This window comes from Pongo pygmaeus, chromosome 10, assembly GCF_028885625.2.
Source record: "Pongo pygmaeus isolate AG05252 chromosome 10, NHGRI_mPonPyg2-v2.0_pri, whole genome shotgun sequence".
Classification (NCBI taxonomy): domain Eukaryota; kingdom Metazoa; phylum Chordata; class Mammalia; order Primates; family Hominidae; genus Pongo; species Pongo pygmaeus.
Window position 1 is genome coordinate 46,885,960 of NC_072383.2, and position 18,190 is coordinate 46,904,149.

The window sequence follows — 18,190 nt, forward strand, 5'->3', positions numbered from 1 at the left end:
CCGCGGGGACCGGAGGCGAGGCCGGGGCGGTGCAGTAAGGGCTTCTCTTCCGGGCACGGTCGCCCTCTCACCTGGAGCTTCCCCTCGCTGGGGTTTTGCCCACCTGACGGCCCCGCAACCCCTGTCCCGGCCCATTCTCCAGCCCCAGAGCCCTTCCTCCCCTTCCTCCTCTTCCTCCCCTTCCTGCTCCTGACTTCTTCCGACGAGTTTGGTTTGAACTTTTGAATCCGCCAATCAACGCCGCGCGCCCCCACTCCGCGGGTGCGGCCGGGAGCAGGCCAGAGCCCGAAGGTGGGGCCGCAGCGGCACGGGGCGGGGTCCGGGGCCCGCCCTCCCGACACGTGGCCGGGGACCGGGTATATAAGGCCCCTCGGGGCCGGCGACCCTGTCACTACTTCTCCCCCGGACTCCTTAGTAGTCTGCTAGTGGGAGATCCTTGTTGCCGTCCCTTCGCCTCCTTCAGCGCCGCAGACCCCTTCAAGTTCTAGTCATGGTGAGTGGGGTCCCTAGGGGCTGGGGAAGAGTGCGTGTCCCAGGGGACGGCGGGCCCGGGAACTACTGCCTGCACCTCGGGCCGCGCCCAGGACAGCTCCAGACTGCCCCGGGCCCCTCCGGTTAACCTGGCTTGTGGTGGCCGTGCTGGAAGGTCGAGTTCACGTGGCAGACACCAGTTCGGGCCGGAAGACCTGGCCCGGTTGCGGCCATCAGTGGAAATGGAAAGCCCTCTTGATCCTAGTGAGGGCTTTCCCCGCAGGGCCCCCTACTGTCCTAGGGAGGAAGGTCAGGGAGCCTGCTCATTGGCCTCCAAGAACTTAAACTAAAAATCTCTCCCCACGTTTTCTCAAGCGACCTCTCCTTCCCACTGCCTTACCCACTGGGCCCCGGAGGCCCTCGTGCGCTCCCGCACCGACGGTGCAGCACTTCCTGGCTCCCCTTCTCCAGCGCCCAGTGACTCGCTTCTGAGTCACCTGTGGCCCGGCCCTGGGGAGAGTTTCCAACTGCGCCAGTCCACCTGAGAATGGAGGCAGGCCCCTCCTTGGAAGGGAATAATTAACTTTCACGTTGCCTAATCCTGCATTTCTGGTGTTAATCTAGTGGTTGGTTTACAGCTGAAGCTTTTTCTTAAGCCGGGTTTAAAAACACGTCCACAAAAGGATATTTTCTTATAAAACCAGAGTTGGCCCCGCGCAGTGGCTCACGCCTGTAATCACAGCACTTGTTCGAGACAAGCCTGGCCAACATGGTGAAACCCCGTCTCTACTTAAAAAAAAAAAAAAAAAAAAACCGGGCGTGGTGGCGCGCGCCTGTAATCCTAGCTACTCGGGAAGCTGAGGCAGGAAAATCGCTTGAACCCAGCAGGCGTAAGTTGCCCTGAGCCGAGATCGCACCACTGCACTCCAGTCTGGACAACAGAGTGAAACTCTTGTCTCAAAAAAACGCAAACCCGACCGGGCGCGGTGGCTCACGCCTGTAATCCCAGCACTTTGGGAGGCTGAGGCTGGTGGATCACGAGATCAGGAAATCGAGACCATCCTGGCTAACACGGTGAAACCCCGTCTCTACTAAAAAAAAAATACAAAAAAAATTAGCTGGGTGTGGTGGCGGGAGCTTGTAGTCCCAGCTACTCGGGAGGCTGAGGCAGGAGAATGGCGTGAACCCGGGAGGCGGAGCTTGCAGTGAGCCGAGATCGCGCCACTGCACTCCAACCTGGGCGACAGAGCAAGACTACGTCCAAAAAAAAAAAAAAAAACGCAAACCCCAGAGTAAACTAGTACCACGTGTTCTTGGTTCAGTTTTCAAGAAACGTGAAATTATACGTAACTTGAGTTTTCTATAAAGCTTCCAGAAGTATTGAAAACAACTATCTTGGGCCGGGCGCTATGGCGTATGTTTGTAATCCCAGCACTTTGGGAGGCGGGAGGACCGCTTGAGCTCAGGAGGTCGAGACCAGCCTGGGCAACACGGTGAAACTCCGTCTATACTAAAAATACAAAAATTATCTGGGCGTCGTGGTGCGCGCCTGTAGTCCCAGCTTCTCGGTAGGCAGGGGTGGGAGGATCTTTTGATCCCGGGAGGTGGAAGCTGCAGTGAGCCCAGATCGCACCACTGCACTCCACCGAGACCTTATCTCAAAAATACGTATATGAATTTAAATATAAAAATCATATGTAAATACATGTATATGTCGCACTGTAACAACTTATTGCTTCTTTTCAAGCAATACCAAAAAGATACTGGTAAAAGTGTTATTCACAAAGTAGTGAGACCCTTTAAAAAGCAGGAGAGCGGCAGCAGACTGGTTTAGGCGAACACTGGTTAAATTTTCTTGTTTTTTAACAAGAGGTAAGAGCTGCTTATCCAGTTAACACTAGACCAATTGACTCCACCTGTGCCTCACTTTCTCCACGTGGCCAGGGGAGAGTGGAGGGTAAGGCAGTGGCCGCTGACTGCCTTCAAGAAGGCAGTTTAGACTGAGCAATGAAAGAAAAATTGCGGGCGCAAAATAGAAGCAGCATTTAAACAGAAGAAGCATTTTGTTAGAATGAATGGATCTTCTCAGATGCTTTATCTCCTTGGGCCTGGGGGCCATCATGGTCAGGTATCTGGTTATCTCCAGCTTTTTGGGGCTTGGGCGTTTCCAAAGTCCAGTTAAAGGCAAACATGATGCTGGGCGTGGTGGCTCTCGCCTATAATCCCAGCACTTTGGAGGCCGAGGTGGGCGGATCACCTGAGGTCAGGAGTTCAAGACCAGCCTGGCCAACATGGTGAAACCTCATCTCTACTAAAAATACAAAAATGAGCCAGGCATGGTGGTGGGCACCTGTAATCCCAGCTACTTGGGAGGCTGAGGCAGGAAAATCACTTGGACCTGGAAGGCGGAGTTTCCACTGCACTCCAGCCTGGGCGACAGAGTGAGACTTTTTCTCAAAGAGGTAAACATGATGCAATGGTAAATAGTCATGGGCTAATTAGAACAAACTACTCCTGTTCTCCCACACCCCTGGAGCTGGGTGAGTAGACGACCCAGGTGATACTGAACTTGCTGATGTGGTCAAGAGACCTTGATTGTTTCATGGGGAGTGTAGGTGGGAAGGAGGTCAAAGGTGAGTAATTAGGGTTTTTATTATCTCTTGGCTTATGAGACCAGGCCCTTTGAGAACTTAGTGCTCTGCCAGTCTCCAAAGTGGCTAATCTGACTTATGATGAAATGCCAAACACCCTTTTTGTTTTCTTGTTAAGTCTGTGTGTACAGATTCTATGTTTATTCCCTTATTTTACTAAGGAGGTGTGGGTTTGGTAATTTCTAACCATATTCTGCTTTGGCCCCTCTGGCCTTTCTAAATTAACTTGGTCCACCTCATAAATATATATCTATGAGAGAGAGAGAGAAACACACACACACACACACAGTCTTGGCTCTGCTGCCCACGCTGGAGTGCAGTGGCGAGATCTCTGCAACCGCCGCCTCCTGGGTTTGGGTTCAAGTGATTCTCATGCCTGTCTGTAGCTGGGACTACAGGCGCTCACCGCCATGCCTGGCTAATTCTTGTATTTTTAGTAGAGATGGGGTTTCAGCATTTTGGCCAGGCTGGTCTTGAACTCCTGACCTCAGATGATCCGCCCACCTCGGTCTCCCAAAGTGCTGGGATTACAGGCATGAGCCACTGTGCTCTGCCATAATTTTTTTTTTTTTTTTTGTATTTTTAATAGAGACAATGTTTCACCATGTTGGCCAGGCTGATTTCAAACTCCTGACCTCAAGTGATCTGCTCACCTTGGCCTCCCAAAGTGCTGGGATTACAGATGTGAGCCAGAAACAACTAATTTCTTAACCTATCAGTAAAGTCTTGGTAACATTTTTAGCCTTTATTATTATGGTCTTCCCTCTCCCGGAGATGTTTTGATGGTGAAGGAAAAATGTTCTTCCTATAGATTAGATTCTTCCACATGGTTAAAAAGCTGTCTCTGACCACAGTTTTTAAAATATAGCTAACTGCTGCTTATCCAGCATTTTCTTCATGAGTCATGGCTGTAGTTTGCTGGTTTAAGCTGGTTTTAAAGGAGGGAGAGAGAAGCTTTTGTCTCCTAAAGAATAGGATTAAAGCGGGACCAGAATGAGCTCAGTAGTTACACAATCATTCAGAGAATGAATCAGAGCTGGAAAGGGGAATTTTGCCTTAGTTTAAGGAATCATATCTACTGTGGCTACAAAGCAACTGTCTGGTCTTGCCGAGTAGTTGATGAACACATCTTTGGTTTTCCAAGGCACTTTTGCTGAATTAGGTCTTCAAAGATTTTTGCTTTTGAAATTATAGTCCCTGAGCCGAGTGGCCTGCTGAAAGATGGTTATCTTTTTTTGTTTGAGATGGAATCTCTTGTCACTCAGGCTGGAGGGCAGTGGTGTGATCTCAGCTCACTGCAACCTCCACCTCCTGGGTTCAAGTGATTCTCCTCCCTCAGCCTCCCAAGTAGCTGGGACTACAGGTGTGCGCCATCATGCCCGGCTAATTTTTTTTTTTGTATTTTTAGTAGAGATGCAGTTTTGCCATGTTGGCCAGGCAGGTCTCAAACTCCTGACCTCAGATGATCCACCTGCCTCAGCCTCCCAAAGTACTGGGATTATAGGCGTGAGTCACTGCGCCCAGCCAGTTATCTGTCTTGAAGGTTAATCAGTCATTAGGTGTGAATCATTCCTAAGTGTCCCATCTGATGTATTATATCCTGACATTTTTCTTTCTTCCTCGCACAGCGTGAGTGCATCTCCATCCACGTTGGCCAGGCTGGTGTCCAGATTGGCAATGCCTGCTGGGAGCTCTACTGCCTGGAACACGGCATCCAGCCCGATGGCCAGATGCCAAGTGACAAGACCATTGGGGGAGGAGATGATTCTTTCAACACCTTCTTCAGTGAGACGGGCGCTGGCAAGCATGTGCCCCGGGCAGTGTTTGTAGACTTGGAACCCACAGTCATTGGTGAGTTGACCTCAGTAACCCAAGTGAGATCCCAGGGTGCTGGGACAGGAGGTCTGTCCTGGGGGCTCCACTGGTCACTCACCCACTCTCCCTCCCCGCTCCTCCTTCCTCCCTCCTCCTCCTCCCCCCTGCTCCTCCCCCATCATCTTCTCCAGATGAAGTTCGCACTGGCACCTACCGTCAGCTCTTCCACCCTGAGCAACTCATCACAGGCAAGGAAGATGCTGCCAATAACTATGCCCGAGGGCACTACACCATTGGCAAGGAGATCATTGACCTCGTGTTGGACCGAATTCGCAAGCTGGTAAGTATAGTACTTTAAATAAAGTGGGATGAGAGTTTCTTTTGCAGTTCTGAGACCAAACTACAAAGATCATTCTTTGCAACTAAAATGAGACTATTTGCATTGCAACTAAAATGTATCTGTTCACTAAATTAATTGGATTTCTGAACCAGATGATCTTGGGTTTATGGGACAACTATGGGGTAGGAGTAAGTGCTCTTTAGCCTATTTTGCTTCAAGCTGAGACATTCCTTTTGAGGCCATCTTTAGTCATACTGAGTGAGGAGGTAGCTGACTTCTACATATAACTAATTGATCAAAGTCATTTTTTAAAAATCTGGGCTGGTTCCTTCATGTCAATACAGAAAGTTCAGAGAACAAGAAGCCAGTGTCACACTGACAAGAAACAGCCAATACTGGAAACTTCCAGTACAGCTGAAAGTGGAGTCGGGAGCTTCCTTATGAAGTGTGCTGTTTGGATCACTTTAATTAAGAGCCTGGCAATCAGATGACTCTTTGCTCCTTAGGCATGTGGGCAGCTTGTAAGTAATCAGATATCAAGCATGATGGCCTGGGCAGAGTAACTTGTCAAGAAAATCACATTGTATTAAGCCCAGACATGACTGTTCCATTCTAAAAAATAATGGCCTTATCATTCATGGCTTCATACTTTCCTCAGATGTTTACGTAGTCTTCCCAGCAAAACTGGACTAATGTTTCCTATGCTTAAAAACTAAGCTTTAGGCCGGGCACAGTGGCTCACACCTGTAATCCCAGATCTGGGAGGCCGAGGTGGGTGGATCACGAGGTCAGGAGATCGAGACCATCCTGGCTAACACGGTGAAACCCTCTCTACTAAAAATACAAAAAATTAGCCGGGCGTGGTGGCAGGCGCCTGTAGTCCCAGCTACTAGGGAGGCTGAGGCAGGAGAATGGCGTGAACCTGGGAGGCGGAGCTTGCAGTGAGCCCAGATCGCGCCACTGCACTCCAGCCTGGGTGACAGAGTGAGACTCCATCTCCAAAAAAAAAAAAAAAACCTAAGCTTTAGTTATAAGCACTGACTTGGAAAATCAGGACCTGCCTTTAGGGACAAATAAACCTAGTAGCTATTTTTAGGGTTCTGGAGCGAGGTTTATTGCCTACCAAAACAATTGCATTTGTCCTTGGCATTACTGTGCTCACAGGAGGCTTAACTGGTGTAATATGGTAGGCAAGAGTCTGCCGTGTGCATTGATCTCATGTAGTTTGTGGACCCACAGGCTAATAAGGGAGCGGAGTAGAGAATGTTCACAAATCTGAGGCCCATCACTTGGAGAAGCAAGAGTTTACAATAGAATACTTTATTTGGAAGGTCAAAATCATTCCTTCATAAAGTAGCAGTTTGCTAACTGAAATAGCCCAGTTAGGTGGAAGAAATCCCCAACAATCTGAGGTCTCATGGAATTGTGGTTGTGTCACTTTACCCAAAATGAATGGGCTTCTTGGTACCTAGTGTCATATATTGGGTGCTTACTGTGCCAAGCACTATGCTGAGTACTTATTTAATTCTCAACCTAAGGTAGATTACTATTCTCACTTAATCAGTGGAAGAACTGAGAAATGAATATGGTCATACAGTAAGGAACTGGTATAGCTGGATCCTGACACAGCCTGACTCCAGCACCAGGGTGTTAGAACTTTGGCTATTCTGTTGTTCCACCTCAGAAAGCAGCTGCCAAATCTTTACAAGACATCTACTGTACCAGGCTGGTGGTCCTGGGCCTGCCCCTTAGGAGCTCTCCAACTAAGAAACTGCCCTGTTCTGTGGCCACAGCAAGAGAACCAGAGGCTGCCCTCCCAGTTACCAAAACTTGAGCCCTGTATGCAAGCCCAGACCTTGTGATTCCTCTGCCTGAGGAAATAGTTCATCTTAAAATAGTCTTAGCAGAGGTTTTTCTGCTCAAGGACGAAGTCCTCTGCAGTTTTCACCAAATGTCTCGCAACACTAAAATGAAACTTTTTTATTTTGCAGGCTGACCAGTGCACCGGTCTTCAGGGCTTCTTGGTTTTCCACAGCTTTGGTGGGGGAACTGGTTCTGGGTTCACCTCCCTGCTCATGGAACGTCTCTCGGTTGATTATGGCAAGAAGTCCAAGCTGGAGTTCTCCATTTACCCGGCGCCCCAGGTTTCCACAGCTGTAGTTGAGCCCTACAACTCCATCCTCACCACCCACACCACCCTGGAGCACTCTGATTGTGCCTTCATGGTAGACAATGAGGCCATCTATGACATCTGTCGTAGAAACCTTGATATCGAGCGCCCAACCTACACTAACCTTAACCGCCTTATTAGCCAGATTGTGTCCTCCATCACTGCTTCCCTGAGATTTGATGGAGCCCTGAATGTTGACCTGACAGAATTCCAGACCAACCTGGTGCCCTATCCCCGCATCCACTTCCCTCTGGCCACATATGCCCCTGTCATCTCTGCTGAGAAAGCCTACCACGAACAGCTTACTGTAGCAGAGATCACCAATGCTTGCTTTGAGCCAGCCAACCAGATGGTGAAATGTGACCCTCGGCATGGTAAATACATGGCTTGCTGCCTGTTATACCGTGGTGACGTGGTTCCCAAAGATGTCAATGCTGCCATTGCCACCATCAAAACCAAGCGTACCATCCAGTTTGTGGATTGGTGCCCCACTGGCTTCAAGGTTGGCATCAACTACCAGCCTCCCACTGTGGTGCCTGGTGGAGACCTGGCCAAGGTACAGAGAGCTGTGTGCATGCTGAGCAACACCACAGCTGTTGCCGAGGCCTGGGCTCGCCTGGACCACAAGTTTGACCTGATGTATGCCAAGCGTGCCTTTGTTCACTGGTATGTGGGTGAGGGGATGGAAGAAGGCGAGTTTTCAGAGGCCCGTGAGGACATGGCTGCCCTTGAGAAGGATTATGAGGAGGTTGGAGCAGATAGTGCTGACGGAGAGGATGAGGGTGAAGAGTATTAACCTGTGTGCTGTGCTTTTACACTCCATTGTCTTAGAACTGTCTTATTTTTGTTCTATAAATGTGTCTATTGCCCTAAATTGTTAATAAAAGTGATGTTTCCATTTTAAATGTTGAGCTGACTTAAATACTTGATCCAGTTAAAGTTGGATGTATGAGGCTAGTAGATGAACCACCTGACTTGAGGGTCTTGCTCTGTCACCCAGGCTGGAGTACAGTGGCATGATAATACATAGCTCATTGCAGCCTCGAGCTCCTGGACTCATGTGATTCTCCTGCTTCAGCCTCCTGAGTAGCTGGGGACTACAGGTGCACACCACCATGCCCAGCTATTTTTATTTCTTGTAGAGATAGGGTCTTGCTATGCTGCCCAGGGTGGTCTTGAACTGGCTTCAAGTGATCCTCCTGCCTCAACCTCTCAAAGTTTTGATTATAGGCATGAGCCACTGCCCAGCTTCTTGGTTTATCTGTTTAATTTGGGCCTGAATTAAGTGGCTATAGAATCATTTTGTAAGTGAGGAAATGGGTTCAGATTGAGCCAGTGCTTCTGTAACTAAAATGGACGTGAATCACCTGTAGATATTAAAATGCAGGTTTGGGGTCAACCTGGTGGCTCATGCACTTCGGGAGGCCAAGTTGGGTGGATCACTTGAGCCCAGGAATTCGAGACCTGCCTGGGCAACATGGTGAAACCCCATCTCTACCAAAACAAAAATTTGCATGGTGTGATGGCACCTGCCTATAGGTGGGAGGACCACCTGAGCCCAAGGAGGTTGAGGCTGCAGTGAGCCATGATTGCACCCCTGCATTCCAGCCTAGGTGACAGAGGGAGACCCCTGACTCTCAAATTTAAAAACAAAATGCAGGTTCTAATTCTATAGGCATGAGGTGAGGCTTCAGACACATCTTAATTTTTTTTTCTTTGAGATGGTCTCTTGCACAGGCTGCAGTGCAATGGCACCATCATAGCTCACCCCCACCTTGACCTGGGCTAAGCCATCCTCTCACCACAGCCTCTCAAGTAGCCAGGATTACAGGTGTGTTCCACCATGCCTGGCTGATTCTTGTTTTTTTTTTTTTTTTTTTTTTTGGTAGAGATGGAGTTTTGCCATGTTGCTTAGGCTGGCCTTGAACTCCTGGGCTCAGGCAATCCTGCCTCGGCCTCCCAAAGTGCTGGGATTACAGGAGTGAGCCACTACACCTGGCCCCTAGATACGTTTTTTTAATAACCTCCCAAATGATGCTGTTGGTCTGATGTGACCACATGTACAGTAGCAAAGGGTTAGATTTGCTACTACACTGCCAGAACTATTGCTGTCAGTCTTTAATAAAGTATTAGTCACATGAGAAGGGCTTGGAATCGTGATTTATTCCATACTTAGCTAAAACCTACAATGGCAAAGATGGTTCATACTAAAGGGGTTATTGTTTAGAGAAAGTGGAAATGTCAGACAAAATAACAGTCACCGGTTTTTCTGGTATTGGTATTTGACCCAATTGTATGTCATGGAGATTATTTGAAGTAGGAGTAATATGTATGTGTAGGAAAGATTGGAGGGGGTAAGTTCTCTGATTTGGACTTTTTTCCAAGCACCTGTTGGAGGACCGTGGTTCTTGGGGGCAGACGGGTGAAGGGGCATGAGTGTTATACATAGCTGGAGAGCTTGGTGCCTGGTACTCAGTTGAACTAAGCAATGGGAAAGGACAATGACCAAAAGGTCAAGCTTCGTGCAGAAGGGAGGAATCGGTTTTGGTGCTTTGGTGCTTGCCTGAGTGGGAATGCCTAATGAGTGGTAGCAGACGGGCCCTGGGGGCAGAGTTGCAGACATACTCACCTCTCCTCCGTGACTTACTTTATTCTGATGTGTACCCAGTTACCATCTCTTTCCCAAAGGTGTTTTGTATCCCTTACCCATTGCTCACTTTAGCCCCTTTGCTCTGAAAATTGCATCTGAAAGATGTGCATGTTTAAGGCCAGCACTGGGGTTCACAGCTGCAGTCCCAGCACTCTGGGAGGCCAAGGTGAGAGGATTGCTTAAACCTGGGAGTCCGAGACCAGCGCCTGGGCAACAGGGTGAGACCCTGTCTATTTCGAGCATTTTTTTGGCCGGGCACCGTGGCTCACGCCTGTAATCCCAGCACTCTGGGAGGCTGAAGCAGGTGGATCACTTGAGCTCAGGAGTTCAAGACCAGCCTGGGCAATATGGCGAAACCCTGTCTCTACTAAAAATACAAACAATGAGCTGGGCATGGTGGTGCACGTCTGTGGTCCCAGCTGCTTGAGAGGCTGAAGTGGGAGGATTGCTTGAGCCTGGGAGGTGGAGGTAGCAGTAAGCTGAGATCGTGCCACTGCACTCCAGCCTAAGGGACAAAAAATTTTTTTCCCTTAAATTTTTTTTTAATGTTTCAAATTTTTTTTTAATGTATATATTATATCTGCGTGCATAGCACAGCATGCTTTTGCAGCCTGAGATGCCTCAACTATGTGCTCAGGATGGTTTTATATAGCATTTGTCGAGAGCAACCACGGTTTTATGTCCTTCGGGGCAAGGTAAGACCCCAGCACAAATTCAGCCACGAGCCAGGTTCTTCCTGCAGCCTGGGCAGGGGAGTGGGGTGGGATGCCTGGAATGAAGGTGAACCTTGAAGACGCCGGCCAATCTGCCAGAGGAGATTTGGAGACCTTCCCAGACCAGGAGATCTGCCGATTGCCGTAGTGCAAGCACTGGAGGAAATGGGAATGGGACACCCATGTATGAAAAGGAGCAGATAAATCACAAAGCTTAGGCGAGTGTGACACCCCATGACACCAGCATTTCCCAAGCAGGGTGCCCTGAGAATAGGATTCAGGGTGCCCATATAGGATCCGTTCGGCTTTTAGAATGACATGGTGGAACCTGGAGAGCCTGACTCACCCATCCTCCCTGGGGCCAGTCACCCCGGCCAGGAGCAGCCCCCTCCATTTACCTCTGTACACCGTACAGGTGAATTATTTTCTACACGTGGCAAGATGTGAAAAAGGTTGGAAAGCTTTAAGCAGCCACAGAGGTCTGGGGTGAAAGAAGGTGAGAGAAGAGTTTAGCTGAGAAGAAATATTCCAGTAGAATAAAGCTTGGGGAATTGGAAGAGCAAAGTGCCAGTGGTTGGGGGGGCATTTGTCCTTGTAAAGATGATTTCCCCCTCCTGCACTGGAGGGAGAGTGAATAGAAGTTAGCCTGCAGCAAGAACAAATATACCCCAAGGTCTAGGTCACTGCTCTGTGGCTGACAATCATCTGATCTGCCCTTGAGCACAAATGGAAAGTCTGGACCCAGAGCTGCAACTGATGCTGATGCTGAGGCCGCTGAGGCTTGATGGGAATAAATGGACACAGCCTAAGAGGGTGCGGACTCCTGAGGCTGGCGGCGACCCCAGGTTCCGGCTGTCTGGACAGAGGGCTTAGACTGCCCTCACCTAACCTGGCCAGAGGAGCAACCTGCTTCCCCCCACAGAGGCCGCTGACCACTGAGAGGTTAGCATGTCTGGGCAGAGGTGCTTTGGGCAGGGATGAGGAGGGGGATAATGACTTTGAGGGGCTGAGGGCCTGCCTGTCCACCTGTCATTCTGTGTTTGGGAAGCAGCTGGCAAGTGACTCTTCTCCAGCAGGAATCTGTCAGGCCAGAGGATGGCCAAGTGGGTTATGCGATTACAAATCTGTCTTCAGGCCTCTGTGGCAGGTGGTGTGGCAGTCCTGGGTGAGGCTGAAGGAGGTCAGGGGAGGCGCTGTCAAGGTGGGAGGAAAAGCTGCCTTCACGGTTTCCACAACACCCACTTCCACAGCTCACATAGATTGAATATCTAGCCTAAGGCTGCAGAATGAGTGGCAGAACTGAAATTTTACCGCAGAGCTCTGGCTCCAAAGCCTAGGCTCACTCCACTCTGTTGTCCAGCCATCGAGGAGCCCCAGAAGAAATCGGCTCTGCACCTGGCAGCCTTTCCAGTCCTGGGGGGATAGTGCCACCTCCCAGGCCCCTTTGGGCAAGAGGTCAACAGGGGCCAGCCCTCACATGAGCACTGGATGAAGCTGCAGTCACAGAGAGATCTCATTCTGCCAATGATTGTCAGAAAAACTCCCAGGAGCCCCGTTCCTGGGCCCAGGTGGCAGCCCATTGACCTTAAATGGCAAAGCCAGCTGGTCCCCATGTCCAGGCTGTAGCTTCCCTAGTGAGGGGGCATTTTTGTCCAGGCCTCCCTCTGAACTCAATTCTCAGGTCACAGGGAGATACAGTGCTTGTAGGATGGCTGCTGCCACCTGCCTGGTCTCCTGCCAACAGGGACACCAGCCGAGGCACAGGCAGGACAGTTGTACACCTGGAGCCTCGCTCCTCTATGCTCCAGGGCCAGAGTGGTCAGTGCCCGTCAGCTAAGGCCGCAAGGTAAAGCTGGAAGAGATGACCCAGGCAGATGGCTCCCGGAGCCCAATGCCAGGGCGACTGTCTAGGAGATACAAGGCAGCAGAAGCTGAAGAGAAAATAGACCCTTGGGTGTGGGGGCTGTGGAGCAGGGAGCGGGCCCTCGCCCCGTGAAATAGGTCCCCTTTGCTGACATCTCATTAGCCTGTCACTGCCCCTTTCATGCCAAGAACCTAGTGCCCCTGAATTTGTCATTGTCAGCCCCGAGCGGGTTTTGGGAAAACAGTTCTTTCCTCCTCTACACTCCCTCCGAGTCTACAGCAGGAGAGAAATAGTCAGAATCAATGAACCTTCCAGAACTAGAGACATGTCTGCTTTAGTCATAATACAAAAAGTGCTTGTAAACAGTCGTCTCACTACTGGACTTTTTTTTTCTCTCTCTTATTTATTATTATTATTATTTTTTTTTTTTTTTTTTGAGACAGAGTCTCGCTCTTTCGCCAGGCTGGAGTGCAGTGGCATGATCTCAGCTCACTGCAACCTCCGCCTCCCGGGTTCAAGTGATTCTCCTGCCTCAGGCTCCCAAGTAGCTGGGACTACAGGCATGTGCCACCACGCCCAGCTAATTTTTGCAGTTTTGGTAGAGACAGGGTTTCATCATGTTGGCCATCTCCTGACCTCGTGATCCACCCACCTTGGCCTCCCAAAGTGTTGGGATTACAGGCGTGAGCCACCGCGCCTGGCCTTTTTTTCTCTTTTTAAAATTGGAACAGACTATAAAGATTTTACAGAATATAAAGATTTCCTAATTACACAAAGATTTTGTCTACAGAAATTAGTTTAACTCATGGAAGAGGGTGGGTATAAATTCAACCTCACTCTCGCTCCTTTCACCCTCTCTGCACACTTCTCTATTTTTATCAAATATCTCATTTGGCTTCCAAGAGATGTCTAGTCCAAGAGCAAACTAATACTGAAATGCCCTTGGCAAAGGTAATCCAATTATACTATTCTGGCAATCATCTCCAGTTTTTTGTTTGTTTTTCTTTTTTTTTTTTTCAATACAGAGTCTTGCTCTGTCACCCAAGCTGGAGTACAGTGGCACCATCTCAGCTCACTGCAACCTTCGCCTCTCAGGTTCAAGCAGTTCTCCTGCCTCAGCCTCCTGAGTAGCTGGGATTACAGGTACCCGCCACCATTCCTGGCTAATTTTTGTATTCTTAGTAGAAACGAGGTTTCACCATGTTGGCCAGGCTGGTCTCGAACTCTTGACCTTGTGATCCGCCCGCCTTGGCCTCCCAAAGTGCTGGGATTACAGGCGTGAGCCACCGCTCCTGGCCGTTCTTCTTTCTTTCTTTTTTTTTTTTTTAATTGAGCCTGATACTTCCTAAGTTTATTTTTTTAGAGACTGAGTCTTACTACTTTGCCCAGGCTGGCCTTGAACTCCTGGGCTCAAACACTCCTCCCACTTCAGCCTCCTGTGTAGCTGAGACAACAGCACACCGCACTGGGCTTCATTTTCAATTTTCAAGTTTTATTCGTTCATTATTTTTGCAACACCTATTTGGTGCAAGTCACTGTGCTGGCTACTATAGGAAATATATTTAGCTTTTTGCTTCTAAGATTGTAGAGACAGACCACACATGCATAATCCCAATGCGAGGCAGTATATGCCACATGTCACAGAAGAGGCTGTCACAGGCAGTAGCCACTGTTGCATAGCTACTTCAAAGCCGTTCCCAGCTTATTCCACCTGCCAACACAACCCAGCTCTGTCCTGGTGTGGCACACCCATGTGCATTGGAGGTGCTGGGCTTCACCACCAGGGTGAACCTTCCCCTAAGCCAATCAAGGTAATTCCACTTGTTTTGCCAGGGCCTGGTTAAGGAACCAGCATGTGATGTAATTATGGAAATGAGAGGTGAGGTAATGTCTGCCGGTTGGGGGTTGGAAGGAAGATATTCTTGCAAAAATTTCCTTGCTCTTAAAAAAGAACTCAGGGAAAGGATTTTCCTCTTGCAGCCCTGGGCATTACTGTGTGACCACATTGTGCTTGTGCTTGTGCCTGGTGCTTGAGGTTGCTGCAGCCGTCTTGTGACCAGAAGGGGACAAACAGGAGGACAAAAGCTACTGCTCAATAGCAAGGCAATACAGAAAGCTGAAAAGAGCATGGGTCCCGATAGAGTGCTGAGCCCCTGAATTAATCAACCTTGACACCAAACCTTGCTCTGCCTCCGAAGTTTTTACAAGATTTTAAGTCCCCTTATTGTTTAGGACATTTTGATTTGGGTCTTCTATTGTTTCCTGCCAAAAGCATTCTAACTAACATTAAAGCCTTATGTAATTGTTAATAGACTTTTTTTCTTATTTTCTGCTGGGCGTGGTGGCTCATGTCTGTGATCCCAGCACTTTCGGAGGCTGAGATGGGTAGACCACTTGAGGTCAGGAGTTCGAGACCAGCCTGGGCAACATAGCAAAACCCTGTCTCTACAAAAATAAAATAAAATAGAAGAAGCTGGGCATAGTTGTGTGTGCCTGTGGTCCCAGCTACTCTGGAGGCTGAGGTGAAAGGGCTTGAGCTGAGCCCAGGAGGCAGTGAGCTGTGACCGCACCATTGCACTCCAGTCTGGGCGACAGAGCAAGACCCTGTCTCCAAAAAAAAAAAAAAAGAATTTTTTTCTGTATTTTCTTCTTCCTCCTCCCCTCTTCCTCCTCCTCCTCCTCCTCCTCTTCCTCCTTCTTCTTTTGTAATAGAAACAGGGTTTTGGCAGGGCACGGTGGCTCACGCCTGTAATCCCAGCAATTTGGGAGGCCGAGGTGGGCAGATCACTCGAGGTCAGGAGTTTGAGACCAGCCTGGCCAATATGGTGAAACCCCATCTCTACCAGGTGTGGTGGCACGCGCCTGTAATCCCAGCTACTCAGGTGGCTGAGGCAGGAGAATCACTTGAAGCCAGGAGGTGGAGGTTGCAGTGAGTGGAGATTGCACCATTGCACTCCAGCCTGGGCAACAGAGCGAGACTCTGTCTCAAAAAAAAAAAAAAAAAAAGAAACGGGGTTTCACCATGTTGCCTAGGCTGGTCTCAAACTCCTGGACTCAAGAAATTCACCTTCTGGGATTACAGGTATGAGCCACTGTGCTTGGCCAGAAATTTGTAGTAAAATTATTAATAATAAAAATATGAAGGCCCTGCTTTCATTCAGGCCAAAAAATATTAAGGCCCTTTTGAATTTGCAGAACCCCTTTGCCAGTGCAAACCTTGCTTTGGGTGAGTGAAGATCCTGTCCCCTCTTTCTTTCCTCATATGTTGCCTTCTTCCTGGTCCACCAAATGGATCTGCTTTTTCCTTCCAGTCTTCCCAGGTGCCTTGGCCAAACTCAAACAATAAATAAAAAGAACACAGACTGTAATACCAACACTCTGTGAGGCTGAGGAGGAAGGATTGCTTAAGGCTAGGAATTCGAGACAAGCCTGGCAACATAGTGAGACCCTGTCTCTACACAAAATGTAAAAATTACCCTGGTGCTGTGGCAGGACCTATAGTCCCAGCTATTCGGGATGATGAGGTAGGAGGATTGATTGAGCCTGGGAGATCAAGGCTGCAGTGAGCCGTGTTCATGCCACTGCACTCCAGCCTGGGTGACCGAGCAAGACCCTGTCCCAAGAGGAAAAAAAAAAGGATAGAACATCTGCAAGGCCAAACAGTGTGCCATCTTCTTCCTTTTTTTTTTTTTGAGATGGAGTTTCGCTCTTGTTGCCCAAGTTAGAGTGCAGTGGTGCAATCTCAGCTCACCGCAACCTCTGCCTCCTGGGTTCAAGAGATTCTCCTGCCTCAGCCTCTCAAGTAGATGGGATTACAGGCGCCTGCCACCATGCCCAGCTAATTTTGTATTTTTATTAGAGACAGGGTTTCTCCATGTTGGTGAGGCTGATCTCGAACTCCCAACCTCAGTCAATCCGCCCACCTCGGCCTCCCAAAGTGCTGGGATTACAGGCATGAGCCACCGTGCCCGGCCTCATCTTCTTCCTTTTTACATGCAGCTATGAGTGGGGCCTGTGGCCAGATGTGAGGGGGTAGAGAAGAGCAAGAAGGCCCCAACCTGAAGGAATGCCCCCCTCCTAGGTACCTATCAGAATGAGCCTGACCCCAGGGCAATGCCACAGCTTCCAGAGCCTCCCATGGTATTTCAGACCAAGGATCTTGTAGACAAGGAGTGGTGCAGGGTGACGCAGATGAGACCCAGACCAGACTCTGAGGGCTCTGGGATGTGAATGGGGTTAGCTGACTGGTTGCTCCCCGTGTGGAGGCTCTGGGGCCTGTGAGAGGAAAAAACCCAAGTTTCCATTTCTGGCCCATTGGTTTCCTCTATTCTTCCTTCCTCCTCCCCTCTTTCCACCACCCCTCACCTCTATTTCCCTTCTCCTCTCCCCTCCTCTCTTCCCCCTCCACTTCCCCTTTCCCTCTCTCTACCATTCAGCTCTCCCTTTTCCTGTCTCCATCTCCTCTGCCACTGCCCTCCCCTCCAGCCAGGGGCCAGCACAGATAGCCGTGTACTATAGAAAGAATCCAACTAGAGAGTGAGAGAATGTTCTTCTTTTGTTGTTTTTGTTTTCTGAGATAGGAGCTCACTTGCTCACTCAGGCCAGAGTGCAGTGGCATAATCATAGCTCACTGCAGCCTCAGCCTCCTGGGCTCAAGCAATTCTCCCACCTCAGCCTCCCAAGTAGCTGGGACTACAGGTGTGCACCACCATGCCCAGCTAATTTTAAATTTTTTGTAGAGACAGGGTCTTCCTATGTTTCCCAGGCTTGTCCTGAACTCCTGGGCTCAGGCAATCCTCCCGCCTTGACCTCACAAAATGTTGGGTTTACAGGCATGAGTCGCTGTGACTGGCCAAGAGAATTTCTGACAGACATTGCCCATCAGGTCACTCTGGGTGTGAGAGCCACTGGCTCCAGAAGCTCAGTCCTGGTGGCAGCTGTCAAACCAACACCTACATAGCCTGTAAGCAGAGGGCAGGCGGGGCAGTTTGTAGGGCTTCAGACCCTGTGAATTTTTCTGTTCAGCTGTCACCCAACCTCTCCCTGCAAGAGGTAGGGTGAGACGGATGGCAGAGTGTCATGACTGAAGAAGAGCCTCTGATGACTGGCCTGATGGGCACGGGCCCCTGCCATGTCGCATGTCAGGCACATGCATGTGCTCCAGCCACTGCTTGGGGAAAAGAGCATAACCATGTGCCAGGGTGAGATCTCTCCCCAGCTCACAGAATTGCAAGTACTGCTCCCCTCTCAGCATCTTCAGCAGGAAATAGGGGGTTGGGGGTGAGGGGCTGTGCCTGGTGATCCCAGTTTTCCTCCTTCTCATCTTCTGGGGTTCCAGGCTGAGGAGCTCAGAGGCTGTGTGGAGGAGGGAGGGGAATAACAGATGGGCCCACATCAGGGCTGCACCTCCTCTTGGACGGTCCCAGAACTCAGAGTTGGCGGGGGTGAGGAGGATCGCTGCCCTCCTTGGACACCCCGACTGTGATTTACTCTACAAATCCTCCCTTCACCTGGGG

At 49.7% G+C, this 18,190-nt stretch overlaps 1 protein-coding gene across 1 annotated transcript; it reads left to right on the forward strand.

Moving 5' to 3' along the window:
• The first annotated feature begins 292 nt into the window (after positions 1 to 292).
• Positions 293 to 8,352, forward strand: LOC129009403 (tubulin alpha-1C chain). The gene is made up of 4 exons (XM_054442246.2): positions 293 to 493; positions 4,751 to 4,973; positions 5,129 to 5,277; positions 7,269 to 8,352. The coding sequence occupies exons 1-4, from the start codon at positions 491 to 493 to the stop codon at positions 8,241 to 8,243; spliced, it is 1,350 nt and encodes a 449-aa protein (XP_054298221.1). The 5' UTR covers positions 293 to 490; the 3' UTR covers positions 8,244 to 8,352.
• Positions 8,353 to 18,190: the final 9,838 nt, after the last annotated feature.

Coding starts and splice junctions, on each gene's coding strand:
- LOC129009403 (XM_054442246.2), top strand. Junction 4,974..5,128: donor CTTGGAACCCACAGTCATTG/GTGAGTTGACCT, acceptor CATCTTCTCCAG/ATGAAGTTCGCACTGGCACC. Junction 5,278..7,268: donor TGGACCGAATTCGCAAGCTG/GTAAGTATAGTA, acceptor TTTATTTTGCAG/GCTGACCAGTGCACCGGTCT.